At 49.9% G+C, this 22,419-nt stretch overlaps 1 protein-coding gene across 2 annotated transcripts in view; it reads right to left on the bottom strand.

The window, feature by feature from the left end:
- The window catches only part of LOC140900630 (mucolipin-1-like), a 34,216-nt gene extending 24,639 nt beyond the window's left edge, over positions 1-9,577 (bottom strand). The window contains exons 1-4 of one of the 2 annotated variants that reach the window (XM_073318169.1): positions 9,471-9,577; positions 6,826-7,043; positions 838-1,005; positions 378-537 (exon numbers count right to left, since the gene is read on the bottom strand). In XM_073318169.1, the coding sequence (XP_073174270.1) occupies positions 378-537; positions 838-1,005; positions 6,826-7,043; positions 9,471-9,498 (574 nt within the window). In that variant the 5' untranslated portion in view covers positions 9,499-9,577. The remainder of the gene's footprint in view (positions 1-377; positions 538-837; positions 1,006-6,825; positions 7,044-9,470) is intronic. The other variant, XM_073318170.1, reaches the window with a different exon arrangement.
- Between the last annotated feature and the right edge of the window lie 12,842 nt (positions 9,578-22,419).

Raw genomic sequence — 22,419 nt, 5'->3', positions numbered from 1 at the left:
CCCTTCCCAGGCACCGCTGGGGATATAAGCCACAGGGACCCTTTTTTTCCCCACCAAGGTGTGAGAAGACCCCACGGAGAGGCACGGGACAAGAGCCTAGGTAGAGACAGGGGCACAGACAGCAAGCCCACACTTTGCAGGGCATTGCCACCTTACCCAACTAAGCCCTCAACTCTGCCAGCCAGTCAATGCCTGTTGCCACGTCTTCAGCTGTCATGCAGCTTGGGCACCACCTGATACTCACAAGGCCAGGGTGAGCACACAGCTGACTGGGCAGTAGTAAGCACCAGCCCATGGGGCCCAGCAGAGAGATCCATCAGGGAGCCTGACAACACTCCAGGGACCCAGAAGCACAGAGCAGCCTGGGGCTCGCTTACCTGTGATGATCTTGGGGTCGATGTTGAAAGTGTCATTGGCAGGGTCAATCTGCCCCTTGCGATAGTACTGCTGGCACAGCGTGAGGGCCGACTGGTTCCTGCTGCACTCCCCACGCACGTAGGCATAGCGCCCGATGGTCTCGTTAGGAATGGCCAAGTACTGGGGAAGGAGGAGGAGACTTTACCATCCTGCCCCAAAGCCCCCATGTCAGCAATGCTCTGCTATGAGCCATGGAGAGCCCTCTGTCCCAGCCCCACACCACTCCTCCCTCACTCCGCTCATCGCAAAGGCTAATGCCCTGCAAATATGCGGATAGCCACTTTGTATCCACAGATATCTGCATACCATGTTTGCGGATCGGATGTGGATACAAATTTTGTATCCACACAGGGGTCTGCTGATGGATCCCTGCCCAGCCCGCTTAGATCTCCCAGGACCCCAGCGCGCTCCTCCTCTCACCTTCTCCACGACATAGAACATGTGATCGTAGAGGTCCCTCTGCGTATAGACAGCATATGTGTCCTCCGACCCGTCCACATAGTCCTTCAGGAACAGGTGTTTGAAAGCAATGGTGTTCTCCTCCTTGAACGTCACCACCATCTGATTGCTGAGCCCAAAGAGGATGAGCTGCAGAAGAGAAGAGAATGAAACCACCTGAGAACGCTGCCCCTGGCAACAGCTTACCAATGGAGTCTGGCATTCTGTAGAACCACAAGTTTCACTCACTTGCACAGCCTCTGTTACACAGCTGCATCAGCCTTTTGAGTGTTACAATCTCATCTCAGTCAACCCAACCCAGAAGCTGGTTTCTTGAATCACTAGAACTACCTCCTTGGCTCGAACATTAAGAGCTGAAGGAGAGGAGCAATGACTGACAATCATCACTGGCAGCAGCAGAGCACTCTACGAGCTTCCACTGAACAGTACAATTCCACAGAGGACATATGGTTTGCGACAGCAGTAGTAAGTGGTGTTACATTAGGCTATTGGGGTCTCTGAGCATGGTGATGGCCCCTTTCTCTGCAATAAACTTCCTTGTTATTGATAGTGTTAGGAACTAAGTTGGAGTCATCTTTGAGGAGAAAGCCATGCTCCCCTCCACACTATGCCTTCTGCTTCAACATAGCTACCTTCCATCAATTACTGGGAAAGGGGGAGTAAGGAGAAATAAGGACATATATCATTATTAAACATCAAAGATGTCACATTTCCCCTTGTCTAACTAGAGCTACTCAGACTGGAACACAGGACAGCCAGACTGGATCAGAACCAAGATGCATCTTGCCAAGCACCAGATGCTGCAGAGGAGCAGGTGAGGGATATCGGTCTCTACCTAGGGCTCACACACGTCACTGGTAGCTGCAGATTGTCTAAAGACCTGAAGCAGGAGGTTCAATATCCCTTTCACAACACTTGTTATCAATTACAACTCCGGATATTATCGTTAGCTGTATAAATGTCCAGTCCCTTTTCAAATCTTGCTGAGTTCTTGGCTTCAACAACTCAAGGCAGAACTGTGGCACAGAGCTTCACAATCTGATTGCAAATTGACAGGTGGGAAATTCAAAGCTGAAAAGAGGATGTATCTTTTCACTCAGTCATTATTTTAGGTAACAAGCCCAGTCTTTTCAGTCTCTCTTCATAGGAGAACTTTCCAGGCCATCAATCATTTTCAGTACCTTTCTCTGAACCCCCTCTAGTTCTTCAGTACCCTATCCGTTATGAGGTTCTCAGCACCATACAGAGTCCAGATGAGGCTGCACCACTGACTAGATAAAGGCATTAGAATATTCGCTGACTATTCACTATCCTACTCTTTATGCATCTGCACATTATTTGCTTTTCTGACTGCAGCTGCACTTTGAACAGAACTCTCCACTACACGGTCTACAATGACACTCAAGTCCCTTTCCTGGGGAGAGCTAATTTACACCCACCAAGTGAAGCAGTTCAGATTTTTTCATTCAACAGGCTTTGCATTTATGAATATGAAATGTTATGCCACCATGCTGCCTATTCATCCAGGCTGGTCAGGTCTCTCTGAATCTCCCCATAGTCTTCTCCGGTTCTCATCAAGCATAGAGAGGATTGTCCGTAAGGAACTTCAGAGAGATGCACAGGAAAGTTATTGGTGCTTAAATCTGTTGGTATAATGGCCCTGGAACTTTCTTCTGCAGAGCTCAGACTGACTGTACAGGGGAAGACGTTTGGTCTTTTGGTCAAACTCTTCTTGGATCACAGCTCACTAATGTGAACAAAGGACAGAATGGGGAATTTGCAGACCGCTCACAGGATGGTCTTATGACATCCTGTGCCTTGCAGTTTTCCACAACAGATCCTGATATACTACTGTGCCTCACAGTCTCTCTGCACTGAAATGTATTTCCTTTATAATCTAGTAATACTTTGGATCTTAGATTAGAATCAGACTAGGCTTGGCAACATGACTGACCACAGTCAAATACTGTCAAATATTCCAGCAAGAACAGGTGGCAGCCCACCCTACCCTTCTGATTGCATCATGGTACCATTCTTTCATGTTTTAAAACTTCATTATAATTTGCATTTTTCTGAGTTAAAATATCTCAAGTAACTTGTTTTTTTTTGTAATTAGGCATAAGTATCTAGAACTGAGTCTACTGGACACCATAAAGTCTTACTAATAAAAAAAAAGTAGTGTTACAATACGTTAGAGTTTTAGAATATTTGACCAATGCCTGACAGGTCAACTGACCAATTACTTCTTGACGGGGCCAAATGTCCTACCCTAAATCAGACAGTTACTCAGTGAGGTAAGGCCTTCCTCTTGACAAGGATTTTACTCCAGCTATTGCTTTCTTTTAAGTGTGTCTTTACGAACTGTCTTTATTCATTACCGCTATCGATGAAATCTTACCAGCTAGTGATATTTTTAAAGTTAAAAGTGCAGTTTTGCCCAAGTGACAAATGGGTTTCTGTACTCAGCAGATGTGGGGGAGGAAGTCAACCAGATCTGATGGCTTCAGAGAACACAAAGTTTGCTTTTTACAGAATGCCAGAGTGAGAAACTAGGGCTGTGTGTACACTACAGAGCCCATGCTATCATAGCTATGCCAGCATAGCCCCTTAGCATAAACATCCACGGGAGTCTTTCTACTGGTACAGGAACGCCAACTCGTCGAATATTATCTATGTAAGAGAAGCCTTCTTCTGTAAGCATTGCTACCTCTACACTGGGGGTTTTGTGAGCATTGGTCTGTGGCTGGGGGAGGTGGTTTTTCCCCACACCTGTCAGATGTGGCTATGCTGGTACAAGTTTTAAGTCCAGACCAAGCCTAGAACAGTTTGTGCTCCCTCTTGCGCCTCCAAGAACAGTCACTCCCACCCACACAGGTAGTTAAAGAGGAGCTGCATCCCTTACCCAAATCTGGAGTCCCAACCCTCCTTTCACACCCTCCCTGGTGCCACTGTCCAAGGAAAGCTTCCCACGCAAAGTTTATTCAGACTGCCTGTTAGCTGCTGAAAGGAGGAGAGATGACAAAGTGAGATGGCAGAGGGAGCCCAGGTGGGAAACAGAGATGCAAGGAGACACCTAGGCAGGATGGAAGTAAATAACCTTGAACCAAACAAGACCAGTGAGGGGACTGGAAACAGGAGGAGACAGGAGAGGAAGATGACCTTTGCTACTACATTTGGATATGCTGGAGGGAAGGGGGAAGAGGAGATCCTGGGAGGCCCCAGAAGAAGATACTGTAGCAGCTGAGGTATTTAAAGCTCCCTCTGTCAGTGGATTTAAGGAAGGAAGTTTTAGTCACAGCTCAGAGATCTAGACTCCAGTATTTCACATCTAGGAGATGAGCTGCTTGCAGAGGGAGGCCTTCCTAGACATGAGGGTTTTCACAAGTTGCTTGGCTAGTGGCTATGTGAATATTATTCACCTTCCACCAGCTGTTCTTCTCCCTGCTCTTAAGTGCTTTGGCTTTGCCCCTTGACATTCACACATTGATTGATATAGAGACATGCTCCCACTGAACAAGCTAGATACAGAACTCACTGGGTGAAGATTCTCTGGCCTAGGTGTCAGACGAGATCATCATAATGAATAATTCACATAGCTCACCCTCAGCGAGGGCTACTGATGGGCAAACTTGGGAAGGGATTTGAACAGCTGCTTTAGAAGCAATTCCAACATTTAGATGAGTGCAGAACAGAACAGTTCAGGGAGGTTTTTAATCACATCACCCCCTGCATCCTGAGGAGTTACACAGGGGGCAGCCAAGTCCCTGTTTATCAAGAGCCTGGTGTAGTTTCAAGCCTATTGAATTGCAAAACTGTATTGTGCAACTACATGGAGCTGCAGCCCCCTTTAACGCCAGCTCCTAATAGCCACTTAAGGCAGAAAGGGGAAGAGTTAAATCCCCCATCAACACAACATGGAAGCTTCAAACACAAGGCAGGAAATGTACACACTGAGCTTCCAATAGCAGCGTTAATCATGTCACACTGCACATGTCCCAATCTTTCATAAGAATGGCCATACTGGGTCAGACCAAAGGTCCCTCTAGCCCAGTATTTTGTCTTCCAACAGTGGCCAGTGTCAGGTGCTTCAGAGGGAATGAACAGAACAGGTAATCATCAAGTGATCCATCCCAAGTCGCCCATTCCCAGCTTCTGGCAAAGAACTAGGGACACCATCCCTGCTCACCCTGGCTAATAGCCATTGATGGACCTATCCTCCATGAATTTATCTAGTTCTTTTTTGAACCCTGTTATAGTCTTGGCCTTCACAACATCTTCTGGCAAAGAATTGTTGTGTGAAGAAATAAAACCAAAAAAAGGAAGTAAACCTGCTGCCTATTAATTTAACTTGGTGACCCCTAGTTCTTCTGTTATGAGAGGGAGTAAATAACACTTCCTTATTTACTTTCTCCACACCAGTCATGATTTTATAGACGTTTACCATATCCCCCTCTTCATCATCTCTTTTCCAAGCTGAAAAGTCCAAGTCTTATTAATCTCTCCTCATATGGAAGCTGTTCCATACCCCTAATCATTTTTGTTGCCCTTTTTGTTACATATCTAGAGCACCCAGAACTCAGAGTCAATGGGAAGGTAGGATCTAGCCCATCTCATTTGCAAATGCTGGTCAGAGCATTAGATGTGCAGCGTGTCCACATTAACCTCGCTGACAGTCTTAAAGCAGGAGGTCCCAAACTGTGGTATGCATACCCTTGGAAGTACACTAGACATCTCGGGGGGAATGCAGGAGAAAGTGTGTAATGGTGGATTTCATTTATTGCATTTTCATAATAGGCTACTCAGACAAAGCTTTAAAACGGAGGGAAATTGTTATATAAAATTCGATAATTTACATCACGATGTTCCAATGAAAACACAGATACACAGAGACGCTGACATACAGAGCCCTCACCTCCAATCGCTGTACAGCGTGGGTTCAGTTGCCCAGCCACTATCCAATCTAACTGAGCTCAAGAACTTAGGGGGTTTTTTTTGGTTGTATAAGTCACATTATAAGTGAAATATGGACAGATGGCTAAAAAGAGGTAGTGTTAAGAAGAAGTATCCATGATGAGACGGGCAGCTGATAGATCTGGAAGGGGGCATGCAATAACAAAAGTTTGGGAATACCTGTCTTAGGGGAAACTCAGGTTTAAAATAATTACAAAAAAGTTACCTTCCCAATATTATTACAACCATCTTTGCTTAATTATTCAAATTGACTAAATCCAATTTACTTTTCAGCAGAAGTGTGACAGTTCTCCCTTTTGCATTGCTCTCCACTTGCAAAATGAAGAGACCAGCTCATCAGTTTATCAAAAACATTTTGCAGAAGAGCAAGAGTTCCCGACAGGGCTCATTTTGATTTGTGTTTCCAGCCTCTCACGTGCTAGCACAGTGCTGCAATGGCATGGCTAAGCTGCAAGCGCCACAGGAGGACGACAGTTTTAGGAGGAGATATTTCTACTGATTTTGTGTTTTTACAAAACCTGAACTGAGCCAGACCGAGCACAAGGAGGCAGCCTTCATGCTGCACTGATGGAGCTCTGTGCATTCAATGCACTAATCAAGGGGCTGTACGGAGCACACACTTACAGGGTAGATCCCGCTCTGCTGAACATAGTGTTCCAAGCCAGTTTTCAGCAAGGAAAGCAGTCAGATAGCCAGGCCACTTCCTCATGTTCCCATCATGAGGCTGACTATAGACCATGCAGTTTCAAAGTACTGACTTTCCTTTCAGCGGGCTCAGCCTGCATACAGAGCCTGCCTGAGTACCCCAACCTAGCATTACTACCCAAGAGCAAGCAGTGCCCCAGACTGCCAGATATATCACAGGAGACAAAAGTTACCCTGAACAATGGAACCAGAAAGACATGGGCTCCAGGTTGCCACAACCCAGAGTACAGTGCTTTTCATCTCCATGCCCCCCAGCCAGCCCCCCACACACACCTGGATGGTGACAATGATGATCTTGATGATCTGCAGCACCAGCTTGAAGGGTTTGCGGCCCTTGGCGCGGAACTTGTCACACGGGCTCATGAAGAAGTACTTGAGGCGCCTGCGCAAGTCTTCCTCCTCAGGTAGAAGGGAGGCGGAGCCCATGCCTGGCCCGGCCCCCCCATCCTGAGACCCATAGCTATTCACAGGGGTCAGCAGCCTCTGTGTCTCTGGGAGGGGGAGAGTGGAAGAGACAGGAATATAAATATAGTCACCATGGTCCTCACCTCACTGATGTAAGAGATGCTCCAGAGCCACTCACCTGCACCAAACCCTAGAAGGGATTTCAGATCTTGGCCAGATTTAGCCAGCTTGCTCTCTTCGCCTGCCTCCCTCCCCGCTCTCTCAAGCTCCAGCAAAATGGTTTGTCACATCAGCCTAACTTAACTCCACTAAAGAAAGATCTGAATAGTGGGTGATTGGAGGGGGAGGGCAAGACACTCACCCACCCTTCCATGGCCTTCGAGGAAACAGGTGTTTCTCAAGCAGCCTACACCCCCAGGCTCAATAATCCTTACGACTGAACCCTTCACCATCTGTACATCCAACAAAATCACTTCTTCCCCCTTGATCCATCTGGTGTCTCCTCTGACAGGAGCCTCATGGATCCAGCCACTTTAGCTCCTCAGATTAGTCAGACATGATGATCAACAGGCCATAAGGATTTCTCATCAGGAAGGTGGTTTATTTACTGCCTGGCACTCACCTCAGCAATGACCTAGATACCAACTCCCTAGGGTTTGGCCAGATGATTTCATGTCTTCATAGGACTCAGAAGAAGCAACACAAGATCATTTAAACACCACCCAGACAGTTGTTTGTAGCTCTGTAGAGCACCAAACAACACAGGGCCCTGCCCTAAGGAGCCTATAGCCTAGCTTTAGACAGGAGTGTAACAAACAAGGATGGGAGGGATTAGGGTTATAGCAGGAAGATCTCATGGTTAAGCAAGGTAACATCTTCATTATAGTTCGATCAGGCCACACAGCATTTCATGAGACATCAAGAAGAGGAGCTCCATCAATTCATTCCAAGTCAGTACAGCTCTAGAACCAAGGAGTAAGAGACCCTGTAGGATCAGGCCATTGTTACCCCAAAGGTCCAAGTGCATGTGTGTTTTGCTCTGTGATATGGTCCCTTGTCAGAGGAGCTTTCTGTATCAGTCCTGGCAGGGGAAACGGGCATAACTGCAGTGTCACCCCAGCACGTACACTAGGATAAGAGCCCAGACTCCCTCCAGCCATGGAGGCTGAGTCCTGACCTTAGTTTCTCCTGCCAGGCCTTGACTCACTCGTGGCAAGCAGGAAGCTCTCTCAGAGGCCTGAGGAGGAGTGTGGGCTATAGGAATGGAGACAGACTCAAGTCATCCATTTCTACAGACTTTTCGGTTTTAAAAAAAAAAAAAAAGTCCAATACTTAGGGTTGTGAAGAAACTTTTCCGTACTGAAGCCATGTTGGCAGGCAGCTCCAGCACCACCACGGCTCAGAGCTTTCCCTAGCAATCACAACAAGAGTAACAAGAGGCTGAAGAGGACCAGTGCCACGATTCAGACCCCTCGGGGAAGTTAGGAGACCTGCTGCTCGAGAAAAAGTCCTGGCACCACAAGCGCTGGAGCAAGGGCAATCCAAAGGGTCCTTCCCCACCACCAGAGGGGAAAAAACAATAAAAAAAAAGGAACACAAAAGCCTTAAGGGTGGGGAAGGGGTGGAGTAGTTGAAGCCCCCCCCCCCGGCGATCAGGAGAATGAGGCAGCAGGTGAGAGAGACACCCTGGCCACCAGGGCTCCGAGGAAGAGTGCTGGAGCTACAAGTCACTAACCGGACCCAACACAACACACCCAGGCGTCTGGGAAGGTTAAGGAGAACGGTTACAGATCTCTGGGTAAAGCCACCCCAGCCGCAGGACGTGCAGAGGCCCACCAGCTCCTCAGCACCACGGGCAATAAACCTGCCATGGAAACCGGGAGGCACCGCGCCCCGCAAACCCCGAGACGGGCCACCCTGCAGCAGAGGACAAGCCCCCTAGGCCACTGTCCAAACGAGGGTCTCCACTTTCTGCCAAGCGAGCGGCAGCCCACGGAAGCGGATGCTCAAATGAGCGGGTTCCTCTCTAAGGTGCCCCGAGTCCTCCCGCCCTTTCTGCGGACACAGACTGACGCGGCTGCGCCTCCGAAAACGCTTTCAGGCCACGACGCAAGACGAGAAATTCTCCAAGGTGGAGCGCGGGCCTAAGCCGGTCCAGCCGCGCCTGGCCCCGCGAGAGAGGAGCGGGCCCCTCAGCCGGCCCGCGCTGCCGGACTCCTGCCGGGCCCAGGGGACGGGACGAGCCCCCAGCGCCCGGTCCGTTCTCCCCCGGGCAGCCCCGCAAAGGGCGGGGAAGTGCCTCGCCTCCCCCAGCGGCGCGAAGGGGCTCCAAGCAGGGTGAGAAGCCGAGCTGGGCGGCGGCGGCGGCCGCTCCCCGGGGAGCGCGCAGCAAAGCCGGGCTGCGGCCGGCCCCTCCCGTCCCTTCGGGGCCGCGGGTGCCCGGCCGGCTGAGCCAAGGAACGGGGAGCGGCCCGGAGAGGCGAGCGGGGGAATCGAACCCGGGGCGGCCTCACCTGCGGAAGGGCGGCAGGCAGCCGACATGGCGCGCGCGGTCAGCTGTCCGGCCGGGGTTGAGGCGGCGCGCGCGGCCCGCCCCCGTCACGTGCAGGGCCCCGCCCCGCCTCCCCCTCACGTGACCCGTCTCGCCCCACGCGCTCTGGCAGAGCTCCCGCTCCCGCACGGCTTCGCGCGCCTGGGCGGCCTCTGACCCCGGCTCCTCGGGCACATCCACCCCTCTCCCCAGGGCGCAGATAGCTCAGTGGTTTGAGCATTGGCCTGCGAAAGCCAGGGTTGTGAGTTCAATCCGTGAGGGGGCCATTTAGGGATCTGGGGCAAAAATTGGGGATTGGTCCTGCTTCGAGCAGGGGGTTGGACTAGATGACCTCCTGAGGTCCCTTCCAACCCTGATATTCTATGATCCTATGACCTCCATGACCCCTGACCCTCAGGGGCTATGGGCTCTGTGCCCCACCCTGCTCCTGCCGGTGTGGTGGGCCTCTTGTGGTGGGCCTCTGATCCCACCAGCGGTAGACCCCGCCCCCAGCACAATGTGGTCCTTGGCAATGGGCTCTGCCCTCCTCCCGTGATCCTAAAGGTCTCTGTGACCTCCTGACCACATACAGTACCTGCAGCTCTTGTAAACCTCTTTCCTGATATTTGTAACTCTGTTGGCACCTTGTTGGGCTGGGCCCTGGTGATGCTGGCATGTGTGAAAATCAGCTGTTGGGTGGGCAGCCAAGCTTCAAACTTAACTATGGAGATTGACACATCTGTTCATAATTCACTCTCCTCTAGCTCTCTTTCAGCACCACTGCTGTCCAAGTGTCTCCTTGATTCTTTCCAGCCATTACTGAAGTTGTTGAATAAGACTAGATGTAACAAAGCTTATTGTAAAAAGAAAAGGAGGACTTGTGGCACCTTAGAGACTAACCAATTTATTTGAGCATAAGCTTTCGTGAAATGGAAAATGCATCCGATGAAGTGAGCTGTATAAGCACGAAAGCTCATGCTCAAATAAATTGGTTAGTCTCTAAGGTGCCACAAGGCCTCCTTTTCTTTTTGCGAATACAGACTGACACAGCTGCTACTCTGAAACATAGCTTATTGTGGCACCCCACCAAACAGCTCCCCTGGTGAGATACATCCCTATTTATTATTCAGTTGTCGTCCATTACCCAGTTTTCAGTTCAAGGGCCAGTGCTTAAACCCAGAACTCAAATTGGAGCATAAACAGTGTTATATCCATAGCATGCACACATAGGGTGACCAACATTCTAATCGCACAAAACCAAACACCCCTTCCCCCTGCCCTTCCCCTTCTCCGAGGCCATACCTCCCACTCACTCCATCCCCCCTCCCTCCATCGTTCATTCTTCCCCATCCTCACTCGCTGATTTTCACTGGACTTGGGTAGGGGCTTGGGGTGTAGGAGGGGGTGAGGGCTCCAGCTGGGGGTGTGGGCACTGGGGTGGGACCAGATGTGATGCTGTATGGAATCTGGGAAACACTTTGGGATATTATGAATATCAATATTGTAAAATTACAATGAGTTATGCCAGATATGCTATATAAGATATCTGCCAAAATGTTATAATTTGCCAAATATGATAATCTCATTTATCTGTTTGTATCACTTTTGTATTTAAGGTTATAGATATGTATGTATGTCTGTATTACAAAACTTGTGCTATGCTTCTGGGTGACACCCCCAGACAGTTTGACGTCAGCACTGCCTAGCCTGCTTGATGGCCCATTAAGGACCATCAGCTATACAGCTGACCCATTGAGAGAAGGCAGATACACCTTATGACTCAGCAAGGCAGGCAGGGGCATGCCTATGGACAGAACTCTATGGGCTTGGCTACACTTGCAGGTTAAAGCGCACTAAAGCCACTCACTCCCTGTCCACACTGGCAAGGCATGTAGAGCGAGCGCTCTGACTCCATGGCTAGAGCGCTCCTGGTAATCCACCTCGGCGAGAGGAATAACGTTTGATGCGTCTTGGCATCAGTGTGAACAAGGTGTTGTATTACTGCACTCTGATTGACCTCTGGAAACGTCCCATAATCCCCTTAAGTCAAGTGGCCACTCTTGTCGTTGTTTAGGAATTGGCTGTAGGAATGCGGCTATGCCCTTTCAAAGCTTCGTTTCTGACAGCCGGCATGCTTATCTGCCCTGAGACAAAGCAAACATTACTGAGGAATGCTGCTTGCTTTGAGTGAGTGAGAGAGAGGTGGGGGAGAGGGGGGTCTGAACTTACAAGACAGCATGCTGACACACTCTCAGCACTCCAAAAACCCACTCTCTCTCCCCCCACATACACACAACACACTCCCTGTCACACTCCACCTTTAACCCCCCCCCCCCCCCACATTTGAAAAGCAAGTTGCAGCCACTTGAATACTGGGATAGCTGCCCATAATGCACTGCTCCCAAAGCCACTGCAAGTGCCGCAAATGTGGCCATGCCAGTGCGCTTGCAGCTGTCAGTGTGGACAGACTGCAGCACTTTCCCTACTGCGCTCTCTGAAGGCTGGTTTAACTCAAAGCGCTCGACATCTGCAAGTGTAGCCATGCCCTAAGGCTTCCAGGCCATGTGCTGGGCAGTTTGTGTTTGGAACAAAAGGAAGCACAGGCTGCATGTGGCAGCTGCATCTTCTCCATTTTCTCTTCAGTCCTGCTTCTTACCTCCGGAGGAACTTTGCTACAAACTGAAGCTCTGAACAAAGGACTGAATGACCCATCCAAGCTGTGGATGTGTTCCAGAGGGACATTCAAGCTGGAAAACTCACCAATACTGCTGGGAACCTGATATATGGACTTTGAAGTCTTTGTATGTATGTGACTGCTTTACCATTTAACAACTCTCTTCTTTTTTCTTTTTTCTTTTTTCTTTTTAATAAACCTTTAGTTTTAGACACTAAAGTGTTGGCTGGCAGTGTGGTATTTTGGGTATTATCCAAACCTATTCTGACCTGATAACATGGCTAGTGTAACTATATATGTGCTAGTGTAAATGACCTGGTAACAGATTTCAGAGTGGCTGACACTGTGGGGTCAGAAGAACATTTTGTATATGTGAGCAGAGTTGTTTAAATAACTTCTCAGTGTACTGGACCTAGGTGCTGATTGGGAGCCAGAGACTGGAATGCAAAGGGGGCTGTGTGATTTCTTTTTTTTTGCTTCTTGATAACCAGTGTGGGGGATCAGAAGCACAGTTTGTGACTGGTTGGGGAGTTTAAATGTCGGTGTTACCCCTCAGTCTTAGGAGGATCTGCTCTTCCAAGAAGGAGGAGTGCTAGGCAGAGACGGGCTCCACCTAACGAAGAGAGGGAAGAGCATCTTCGCAAGCAGGCTGGCTAACCTAATGAGAAGGGCTTTAAACTATATTCACCAGGGGAAGGAGACCAAAGCCCTGAGGTAAGTGGGGACGTGGGATACCAGGAGGAAGCACGAGCAGGAGAGCGCAAGACGGGAGGGCTCCTGCCTCATACTAAGAAAGCAGACAAACAGCAAGTTATCTCAAGTGCCTATACACAAATGCAAGAAGCCTGGGAAACAAGCAGGGAGAACTGGAAGTCCTGGCACAGTCAAGGAATTATGATGTGATTGGAATAACAGAGACTTGGTGGGATAACTCACATGACTGGAGTACTGTCATGGATGGATATAAACTGTTCAGGAAGGACAGGCAGGGCAGAAAAGGTGGGGGAGTTGCATTGTATGCAAGGGAGCAGTATGACTGCTCAGAGCTCCAGTATGAAACTGCAGAAAAACCTGAGGGTCTCTGGATTAAATTTAGAAGTGTGAGCAACAAGGGTGATGTCGTGGTGGAAGTTTGCTATAGACCACTGGACCAGGGGGATGAGGTGGACAAGGCTTTCTTACGGCAACTAACGGAAGTTACTAGATCGCAGGCCCTGGTTCTCATGGGAGACTTCAATCACCCTGATATCTGCTGGGAGAGCAAAACAGCAGTGCACAGACAACCCAGGAAGTTTTTGGACAGTATAGGGGACAATTTCCTGGTGCAAGTGCTGGAGGAACCAACTGGGGCAGAGCTCTTCTTGACCTGCTGCTCACGAACCGGGAAGAATTAGCAGGGGAAGCAAAAGTGGATGGGAACCTAGGTGGCAGTGACCATGAGATGGTCGAGTTCAGGATCCTGACACAGGGAAGAAAGGAGAGCAGCAGAATACGGACCCTGAACTTCAGAAAAGCAGACTTTGACAACCTCAGGGAACTGATGGGCAGGATCCCCTGGGAGAATAACATGAGGGGGAAAAAGAAAAGGAGTACTTGTGGCACCTTAGAGACTAACCAATTTATTTGAGCATGAGCTTTCGTGAGCTACAGCTCACTTCATCAGATGTTTACCGTGGAAACTGCAGCAGACAGCAGTCTGCTGCAGTTTCCACGGTAAACATCTGATGAAGTGAGCTGTAGCTCACGAAAGCTCATGCTCAAATAAATTGGTTAGTCTCTAAGGTGCCACAAGTACTCCTTTTCTTTTTGCGAATACAGACTAACACGGCTGTTCCTCTGAAACCTGTCATTATGAGGGGGAAAGGAGTCCAGGATTGCTGGCTGTATTTTAAAGAATTCTTATTGAGGTTACAGGTCCATTCCGATGTGTAGAAAGAATAGTAAATATGACAGGTGACCAGCTTGGCTTAACAGTGAAATCCTTGCTGATCTTAAACACAAAAAAGAAGCTTACAAGAAATGGAAGATTGGAAGGGGAGGTCCCGGACAACTGGAAAAAGGGAAGAAGGAGGATCCGGGGAACTACAGCCAGTCAGCCTCACCTCAGTCCCTGGAAAAATCATGGAGCAGGTCCTCAAGGAATCAATTCTGAAGCACTTAGAGGAGAGGAAAGTGATCAGGAACAGTCAGCATGGATTCACCAAGGGCAAGTCATGCCTGACTAATCTAATAGCCTTCTATGACGAGATAACTGGCTCTGTGGATGAGGGGAAAGCAGTGGACGTGTTGTTCCTTGACTTTAGCAAAGCTTTTGACACAGTCTCCCACAGTATTCTTGCCAGCAAGTTAAAGAAGTATGGGCTGGATGAATGGACTATAAGATGGATAGAAAGCTGGCTAGATTGTCGGGCTCAATGGGTATTGATCAACGGCTCGATGTCTAGTTGGCAGCCAGTATCAAGCAGAATACCCCAGGGGCTGGTTTTGTTCAACATCTTTATTAATGATCTGGATGATGGGATGGATTGCACCCTCAGCAAGTTTGCAGATGACACTAAGCTGTGGGGAGAGGTAGATATGCTGGAGGGTAGGGATAGGGTCCAGAGGGACCTAGACAAATGATTAAGAATACTGTGGGAGACTGTATCAAAAGATTTGCTAAAGTCCAGATATATCACGTCCACTGCTTTCCCCATATCCACAGAGCCAGTTATCTCATCACCCGCAGGCAGGTGGAGGCTCCGTGTGGCTCCCACAACTGCCTTGGCTCCTGGTCTGGGCTCTACCGGCTGCTGGCCTGGCCAGCTGGTGGGGTCTCGGGGGGAAGAGGAGGGAAAGGGGGCAGGGTCCGCCTTGGCGAAAAGTGGAAAGGCTATGGCCCCTGGGCTTTCCTGTTCCAGTGCCAATGGGCCTGGCACCACATGGGGCCAGTTTATTTACAAATTTTGGTACATTTCTTTTTGGATTCAAACAGAGCAATCTCCACAGCTCCCTCAAGTGGTACTGCCTTGTTAAACACACCATTCAATAGCTTTAATTCAGGGTGTTTTACTCCAAAACTAAATTAATCTCCGAGAGCCTCCGTCAGAAAATTACCAAACTGACAAGCAGCAGACAGGTTTTCAGACTTGTTTAACATTCTGAAATGCATTCTTCTCTTTGGTTTCTTAGGTTACACTAGGGTATTGTTCCAATAAAAAATTGGTGGTAGGCATATAATATTGCTTTGCCATCTCTGCCGTGTCTTTATATTCCAGGTCACCAGGTTCTTGTGGAAAGTGTAAGTCTTTGAGCACTATAAATCAGGTTTTCCCCTCCAGTGTTGGGAAACCAGGCCTTTGTTTATCACTATGTGCTATAGCCTGGCACAGAAATGCTGCTCAGGTCTCTTTGAGTACCAGCCTCAAAATCTTCCTCTTTTTCATTAAATTGGAAACTGTCCATATTTCCATATGCAGCCAGTTTATCTTTACTCTCTCTCTTCCTCTCACCTTCATCACCAATGTTCTCCAGTATGTTCATGGCATAAAAACACAGAGAAGTTAGATCAAAACAAAGCCCTCTTGCTGGAGGTTGGAACATAAGACAACTTTATTTCTTAGAATTCAGAAAAATAAGACCGAAAACCAGAGAGAGAAAGCAGGCTGCTCCCTAAAGCACCACTCACCCCACCTGGCTCTAGGCTGGTTCTCTGCAGAATGACAGCTTCAGTTTTCAATACTCCACACACAACATAAAGGGGAGGGATCCAGGCCCAGGCTGGAATGGCTCTAAGGATCATGTGGGGGAGGGGGAACGGGGAATCATCACCTGGGCTGGAGTGGCTCCAGGAATGGTGTAGAGGGCAGGGATGGTGATGATTGGGGGGGATCCAAATCTGGACTGGGACGACGCCAGGAATGGAGTAGTAGGGAAAAGGGGTCCCAGCTTGGGCTGCGTTGGCTTTGGGGACAGTGCAACTTCTCAGTAAATATGACTGAGATCATTCAAGGGATTTGAAGGTTGTTGGATCTTGTTCTGTACATGCCTCATAGCTCCAGTGTGTGCCAGGAGCAGCTCTGAAGGAAAAGGAACAGGGTTCTCTAAAATGGGAAAACAAAGGGTTATATTGCAATTATATTATCTTGTTTCTTTTCACATCACAGAATGAGATGTCTTCCCTCGCCCAGCAGGGCCCCTGGATGAGCAGGGAAGCAGCAGGATTATGCCAACAGAAGCACCAAAATGTGAAACCAGAGCTGCAGAGCTGGCTGGGAGGTTTCACTAGGCTGCATAACACTCTGCTCTCTGACCTTGGTGAAACCTATTGAACTACAAGGCCTGATAAACAGAAGACGAATTATCTTTGAAGATTCAGTGCCTGCCCCCTGTGGGCTATGAGCTCCTGATCTAGTGCTCTGTTGCTTATGGGGCTGACCCACCTATCAGCCAGGCGAGGCTCTATATTCTGTAAGTTAAAAAACATTCAGGCCTTTCTTTTTCCAGTAAAATGGATCAAATAACCCAGCATCCTGGGAGCAGGGCAGGCAGAGCCCTTAGCGCCAGACCCATCCCAGCCGTGGGGCCCAGCTCCCCAGGGTCAGGGCAGGCAGAGCCCTTAGTGCCACTCCCATCCCAGCTGTGGGGCCCAGCACCCCAGGAGCAGGGTGGGCAGAGCCCTTAGCACAAGCCCCATCCCAGCCATGGGGCCCAGCACCCCAGGAGCAGGGTGGGCAGAGCCCTTAGCACAAGCCCCATCCCAGCCATGGGGCCCAGCACCCCTGGAGCAGGGCAGACAGAGCCCTTAGCGCCAGACCCATCCCAGCCGTGGGGCCCAGCTCCCCGGGGTCAGGGCGGGCAGAGCCCTTAGCGCCACTCCCATCCCAGCTGTGGGGCCCAACGGCTCAGGGCTGAGCCTGGGCCTCTCCTCGGCGGGAGCACAGCAAGGGTCTGAGGCTGAGATAAGGGGCAGGACATGAGCTGGGCACAGCTGTTTCCGCTGCCCTGGCTCGATAGAGCTGTGGTGACACGGGGGCTCCTGGCCCAGCTGTGTGGAGCGACAGGCCAGCGATAGCTTGTGGGGCCTTCCTGTGCAGGCCCAGAAACAACACCACACGTAGGCACGTGCCCCTCCCCAGCCTTGGTGTTACCGGCTCCACCACCCTCACTGCTTTGTGCCTTGCCCTGCGCTGCCCCATTAGCGTTGCCAGCTCTGAGGTACAAATGCGAGGACATCAGGGATGGTTCTGATTTCACAGCACTGGCCAGCTGGCCTTGTGTACTGAGCACCCTGGCACATTTTCTGGGACAGCTACCTCAAAAAAGGGAATGATCCTAAGAAACCTGGCCAGGTGACAATCCTAGCCCCGACCGGGAGCAGCCCCGTCTGGGCCTGCCCCCGGCTGTTGTCCTCCTGGGTAAGTGCCTCTCCGATCTTCACGCCTGCATGGCACATGGATGGGCCAGCATGGTGTCTCACGCGGGGCTGTGTTCCCTGGCCCAGCAGCACAGCTTACTCTGGGTGCAATGACTTAGCAGCTTATGGTCCATACCCCTCTGTACAGGAGTCGGCAGCAGCTCAGTGCACGGGCAAGGCTGGGCACGTGTGGTTGAAAGCCAGGTCCTCTGCATGCATGCCACTCCTCTGATGCCCGGCCTGTCTCGAACACCCATCCTGCCTCCCTGGGTGCCCTTCTTGCCCTGAACACTCCAACTGCCATGTGTGTCCCAAATGCTCCCTGTGGCCTGGGGGCTCACCTGTGAGGTATGTGCTTCCCTACAGTGCCCAGTGGTCCACTCACGACCTATGTTCCATCCCGGCTCCCATGCACTCCGCCATCCTGACTTGCCCTCTGCACCTGGCACCCCCAGATGCTTTCAAATTCTCCTCTCACTCCAAAGCGTGTAGTGGTTTTCCAGGCTCTCTGCTACACCAGACCACTCCTGGGCTCCTTCCTCTTGTTCCCAGTTCATCTCTGGTGCTGCCTCTGGACTTCCTGCAACATGAACGAGTTCAGACTGGGGCATGGAGAGCAGATCCCAGCCACCACCCTCCTAGCTGGCCGAGTGCAGGGAATAGATTCCCAGTCACCCCCACAGAGCAGGGGTAGGCAAACTTTTTGGCCCAAGGGCCACATCAGGGTGCAAAACTGTATGGAGGACCGGGTAGGGAAGGCTGTGCCTCCCCAAACAGCCTGGCCCCCCGCCCCATCCATCCCCTCCCACTTCCCACCCCCTGACTGCCCCCCTCAGAACTCCCAACCCATCCAACCCTCCCCCCCCCGGTCCTTGACCCCTGACCGCCCCCTCCTGGGACCCTCCGCCCCTAACCGCCCCCCCAGGACCCTACCCTCTAACCAACCCCCACTGCTCCCTATCCCCTGACTGCCCCGATCACTATCCACACCCCCGCCCCCTGACAGGCCCCCTGGTATTCCCATGCTTATCAAAGTCCCCCGGTTCCCCATCCCCTGACCGCCTCCCCCAGAACAACCAACCCATCCAACCCCCCCTGCTCCTTGTCCCCTGACCGTCCCGTCCCAGGACCCTCCGCCCATAACCGCCACCCAGGACCCCACCCCATATCCAACCGCCCCCTGCTCCCCATCCCCTGACTGCCCCCCCCGAACCTCCGCCCCATCCAACTGCTCCCCGTCCCCTGTCTGCCCCCTGGGACTCCCTGCCCCTTATCTAACCTCCCCACCCCCTTACCATGCCACTCAGAGCGGCAGGACTGGCTTATTAGAAAGCCTGGGAGGTGGGCGGGTGCAAGCTGTGCTGCGCGCGTGGCCGCAAGGCTGCAGGGGAGTGGGGACAGCAGGCGAGGGGCCGGGGGCTAGCCTCCCTGGCCAGGAGCTCAGGGGCTAGGCAGGATGGTCCTGCAGGCCGGATGTGGCCTGTGGGCCGTAGTTTGCCCACTTCTGCCACAGAGAGTGTGGGGACTGGCCATGCTTGCTGGGGGATCATCCCTCTGTTCCCATGGAGAAGTCTTGAATTCTAGGTTCTTTCTAGGAGAATAGGAATGGCACCCCCCTTTGGAGTGTAAACCCAACATTATACCATCTTGCACTGCACAGGGAACTGTACAGTATAAGCTCATTAAATTCGCCCCCTTCCTCAATGTGGAGGAAGATATGCAACAGCTTTCTGCTCCCCAGTTAAAATTTCCACACACTGGCTTTAGACACAACAAAAACAAGTTTATTAACTACAAAAGATAGATTTTAAGTGATTATAATGGATAGACCACAGATCAAAGCAGATTACCTAGCAAATAAAACAAAATGCAATCGAAGCTTAATATACTAAGGAAATTAGACATAAGTAGCAAATTCTCATCCTAAATGTTGTTTTAGGCAGTTTGCAGAGATTCTTGAGGGCAAGCTACACTCGCAGCTTAAAATCCAGGTATTCCTTTCACAGGCTAGAAAACCCTCTTGTCTGGGTTCACACCTTCTTCTCATGTTCAGTTTTTTGTTTCTCAGGTGTTTCCAGCAGTCTTCTTTCTTGGGTGGTGAGTCAGTGAAGAACAAACCAAAATAATGTCACTCCCCTGCCTTAAATAGCATTAGCATATGGTGGGAACCTTTCGTCTCCCAGTCTGATTCCCATACCTGGTCAGTGAAAAAACACTAGTATCCTATGATGGAGTCCAGTACCAGGTGACTTGGTCACATGTCTCTGTAGGGCCATAGCGGCCATGACTCGGAGGCTGTAGCATCCTCAGGAAGGCTCCCCGATGGGAGATAATCATCTTCTAAGATCTATTGTTCTCCCTAATGGCTCTTCTCAGCCAGCCATCTAGACAGATTGCATTCTGCCCAGTGGGTGTTCTCCAGGTGCAAACACATTTGTAATAGATCATAAAATCATAGAATATCAGGGTTGGAAGGGACCTCAGGAGGTCATCTAGTCCAACCCCCTGCTCAAAGCAGGACTAATAGCCAACTAAATCATCCCAGCCAGGGCTTAGTCAAACTGGGCCTTAAAAACCACTAAGGATGGAGTTTCCACCACCTCCCTAGGTAATGCATTCCAGTGCTTCACCACCCTCCTAGTGAAAAAGCTTTTCCTAATATCCAACCTAAACCTTCCCCACTGCCAATTTGAGACCATTACTCCTTGTTCTGTCATCTGCTACCACTGAGAACAGTCTAGATCCATCCTACCCTTTCAGGTAGTTGAAATCAGCTAGCAAATCCTCCCCTCATTCTTCTCTTCCGCAGACTAAACAATCCCAGTTCCCTCAGCCTCTCCTCATAACTCATGTGTTCCAGTCCCCTAATCATTTTTGTTGCCCTCCGCTGGATGCTTTCCAATTTTTCCACATCCTTCTTGTAGTGAGGGGCCCAAAACTGGACACAGTACTCCAGATGAGGCCTCACCAATGTCGAACAGAGGGGAACGATCACATCCCTCGATCTGCTGGCAATGTCCCTACTTATACATCCCAAAATGCCATTGGCCTTCTTGGCAACAACGGCACACTGTTGACTCATATCCAGCTTCTCGTCCACTGGAATCCCTAAGTCCTTTTCTGCAGAACTGCTGCCTAGCCATTCGGTCCCTAGTCTGTAGCGGTGCATGAGATTCTTCCGTCCTAAGTGCTCTGCACTTGTCCTTGTTGAATCTCATCAGATTTCTTTTGGCCCAATCCTCTCATTTGTCTAGGTCCCTCTGTGTCCTATCCCTACCCTGCAGTGTATCTACATCTCCTCCCAGTTTAGTGTCATCTGCAAACTTGCTGAGGGTGCAATCCACACCATTAATGAAGATATTAAACAAAACTGGCCCTAGGACCGACCATTGGGGCACTCCGCTTGATACCGGCTGCCAACTAGATATGGCGCCATTGATCACTACCCATTGAGCCCGACAATCTAGCCAGCTTTCTATCTACCTTATAGTCCATTCATCTAGCCCATACTTCTTTAACTTGCTGGCAGAAATACTGTGGGAGACCCTGTCAAAAGCTTTGCTAAAGTCAAGGAATAACACGTCCACTGCTTCCCCTCATCCACAGAGCCAATTATCTCATCATAGAAGGCAATTAGATTAGTCAGGCATGACTTGCCCTTGGTGAATCCATGCTGTCTGTTCCTGATCACTTTCCTCTCCTCTAAGTGCTTCAGAATTGATTCCTTGAGGACCTGCTCCATGATTTTTCCAGGGACTGAGGTGAAGCTGACTGGCCTGTAGTTCCCCGGATCCTTCTTCTTCCCTTTTTTAAAGATGGGCATGACATTAGCTTTTTTCCAGTTGTCCAGGACCTCCCCCGATCGCCATGAGTTTTCAAAGATAATGGCCAATGGCTCTGCAATCACATCCGCCAACTCCTTTAGCACTCTTGGATGCAGCGCATCCGGCCCCATGGACTTGTGCTCGTCCAGCTTTTCTAAATAGTCCCGAACCACTTCTTTCTCCACAGAGGGCTGATCACCTCCTCCCCATGCTGTACTGCCCAGTGCAGTAGTCTGGGAGCTGACCTTGTTCGTGAAGACAGAGGCAAAAAAAGCATTGAGTACATTATCTTTTTCCACATCCTCTGTCACTAGGTTGCCTCTCTCATTCAGTAAGGGGCCCACGCTTTCCTTGACTTTCTTCTTGTTGCTAACATACCCGAAGAAACCCTTCTTGTTATTCTTAACATCTCTTGCTAGCTGCAACTCCAGGTGTGATTTGGCCTTCCTGATTTCACTCCTGCATGCCTGAGCAATATGTTTATACTCTTCCCTGGTCATTTGTCCAATCTTCCACTTCTTGTAAGCTTCTTTTTTGTGTTTAAGATTAGCAAGGATTTCACTGTGAAGCCAAGCTGGTCGGCTGCCATATTTACTCTTCTTTCTACACATCGGGATGGTTTGTCCCTGTAACCTCAATAAGGATTCTTTGAAATACAGCCAGCTGTATAGATGCATAGACAATATTCCTAACTTCAGACACAAAAATGATACATTCATATGAATAGGATAATCATATTTAGTAAATCATAACTTATTCAATGATATCTCACATGACCTATCTTGTTTAAAATATATCATCGTTATGCCATAATCATATCATAGCAACACCACTATGAAGAATATGAGATGTAGTATCACAGTATGCAGATAGGAACAAAGAATGTCAGCCATACTCACAGGATGGGGGACTCTACTCTGGGAAGTAGTGACTTTGAAAAATATTTGTGAGTTGTGGTGGATAATCAGCTGAGCATGTGCTCCCAGTGTGATGCTGTGGCCAAAAGGGCTAATGCATACACAGGGGACTCTTAAGTAGG

This window comes from Lepidochelys kempii, chromosome 20 (assembly GCF_965140265.1).
Source record: "Lepidochelys kempii isolate rLepKem1 chromosome 20, rLepKem1.hap2, whole genome shotgun sequence".
Classification (NCBI taxonomy): Eukaryota; Metazoa; Chordata; order Testudines; family Cheloniidae; genus Lepidochelys; species Lepidochelys kempii.
Note: the sequence above shows the minus strand (reverse complement) of the source record. Positions and strands in the feature narration are given on the sequence as shown.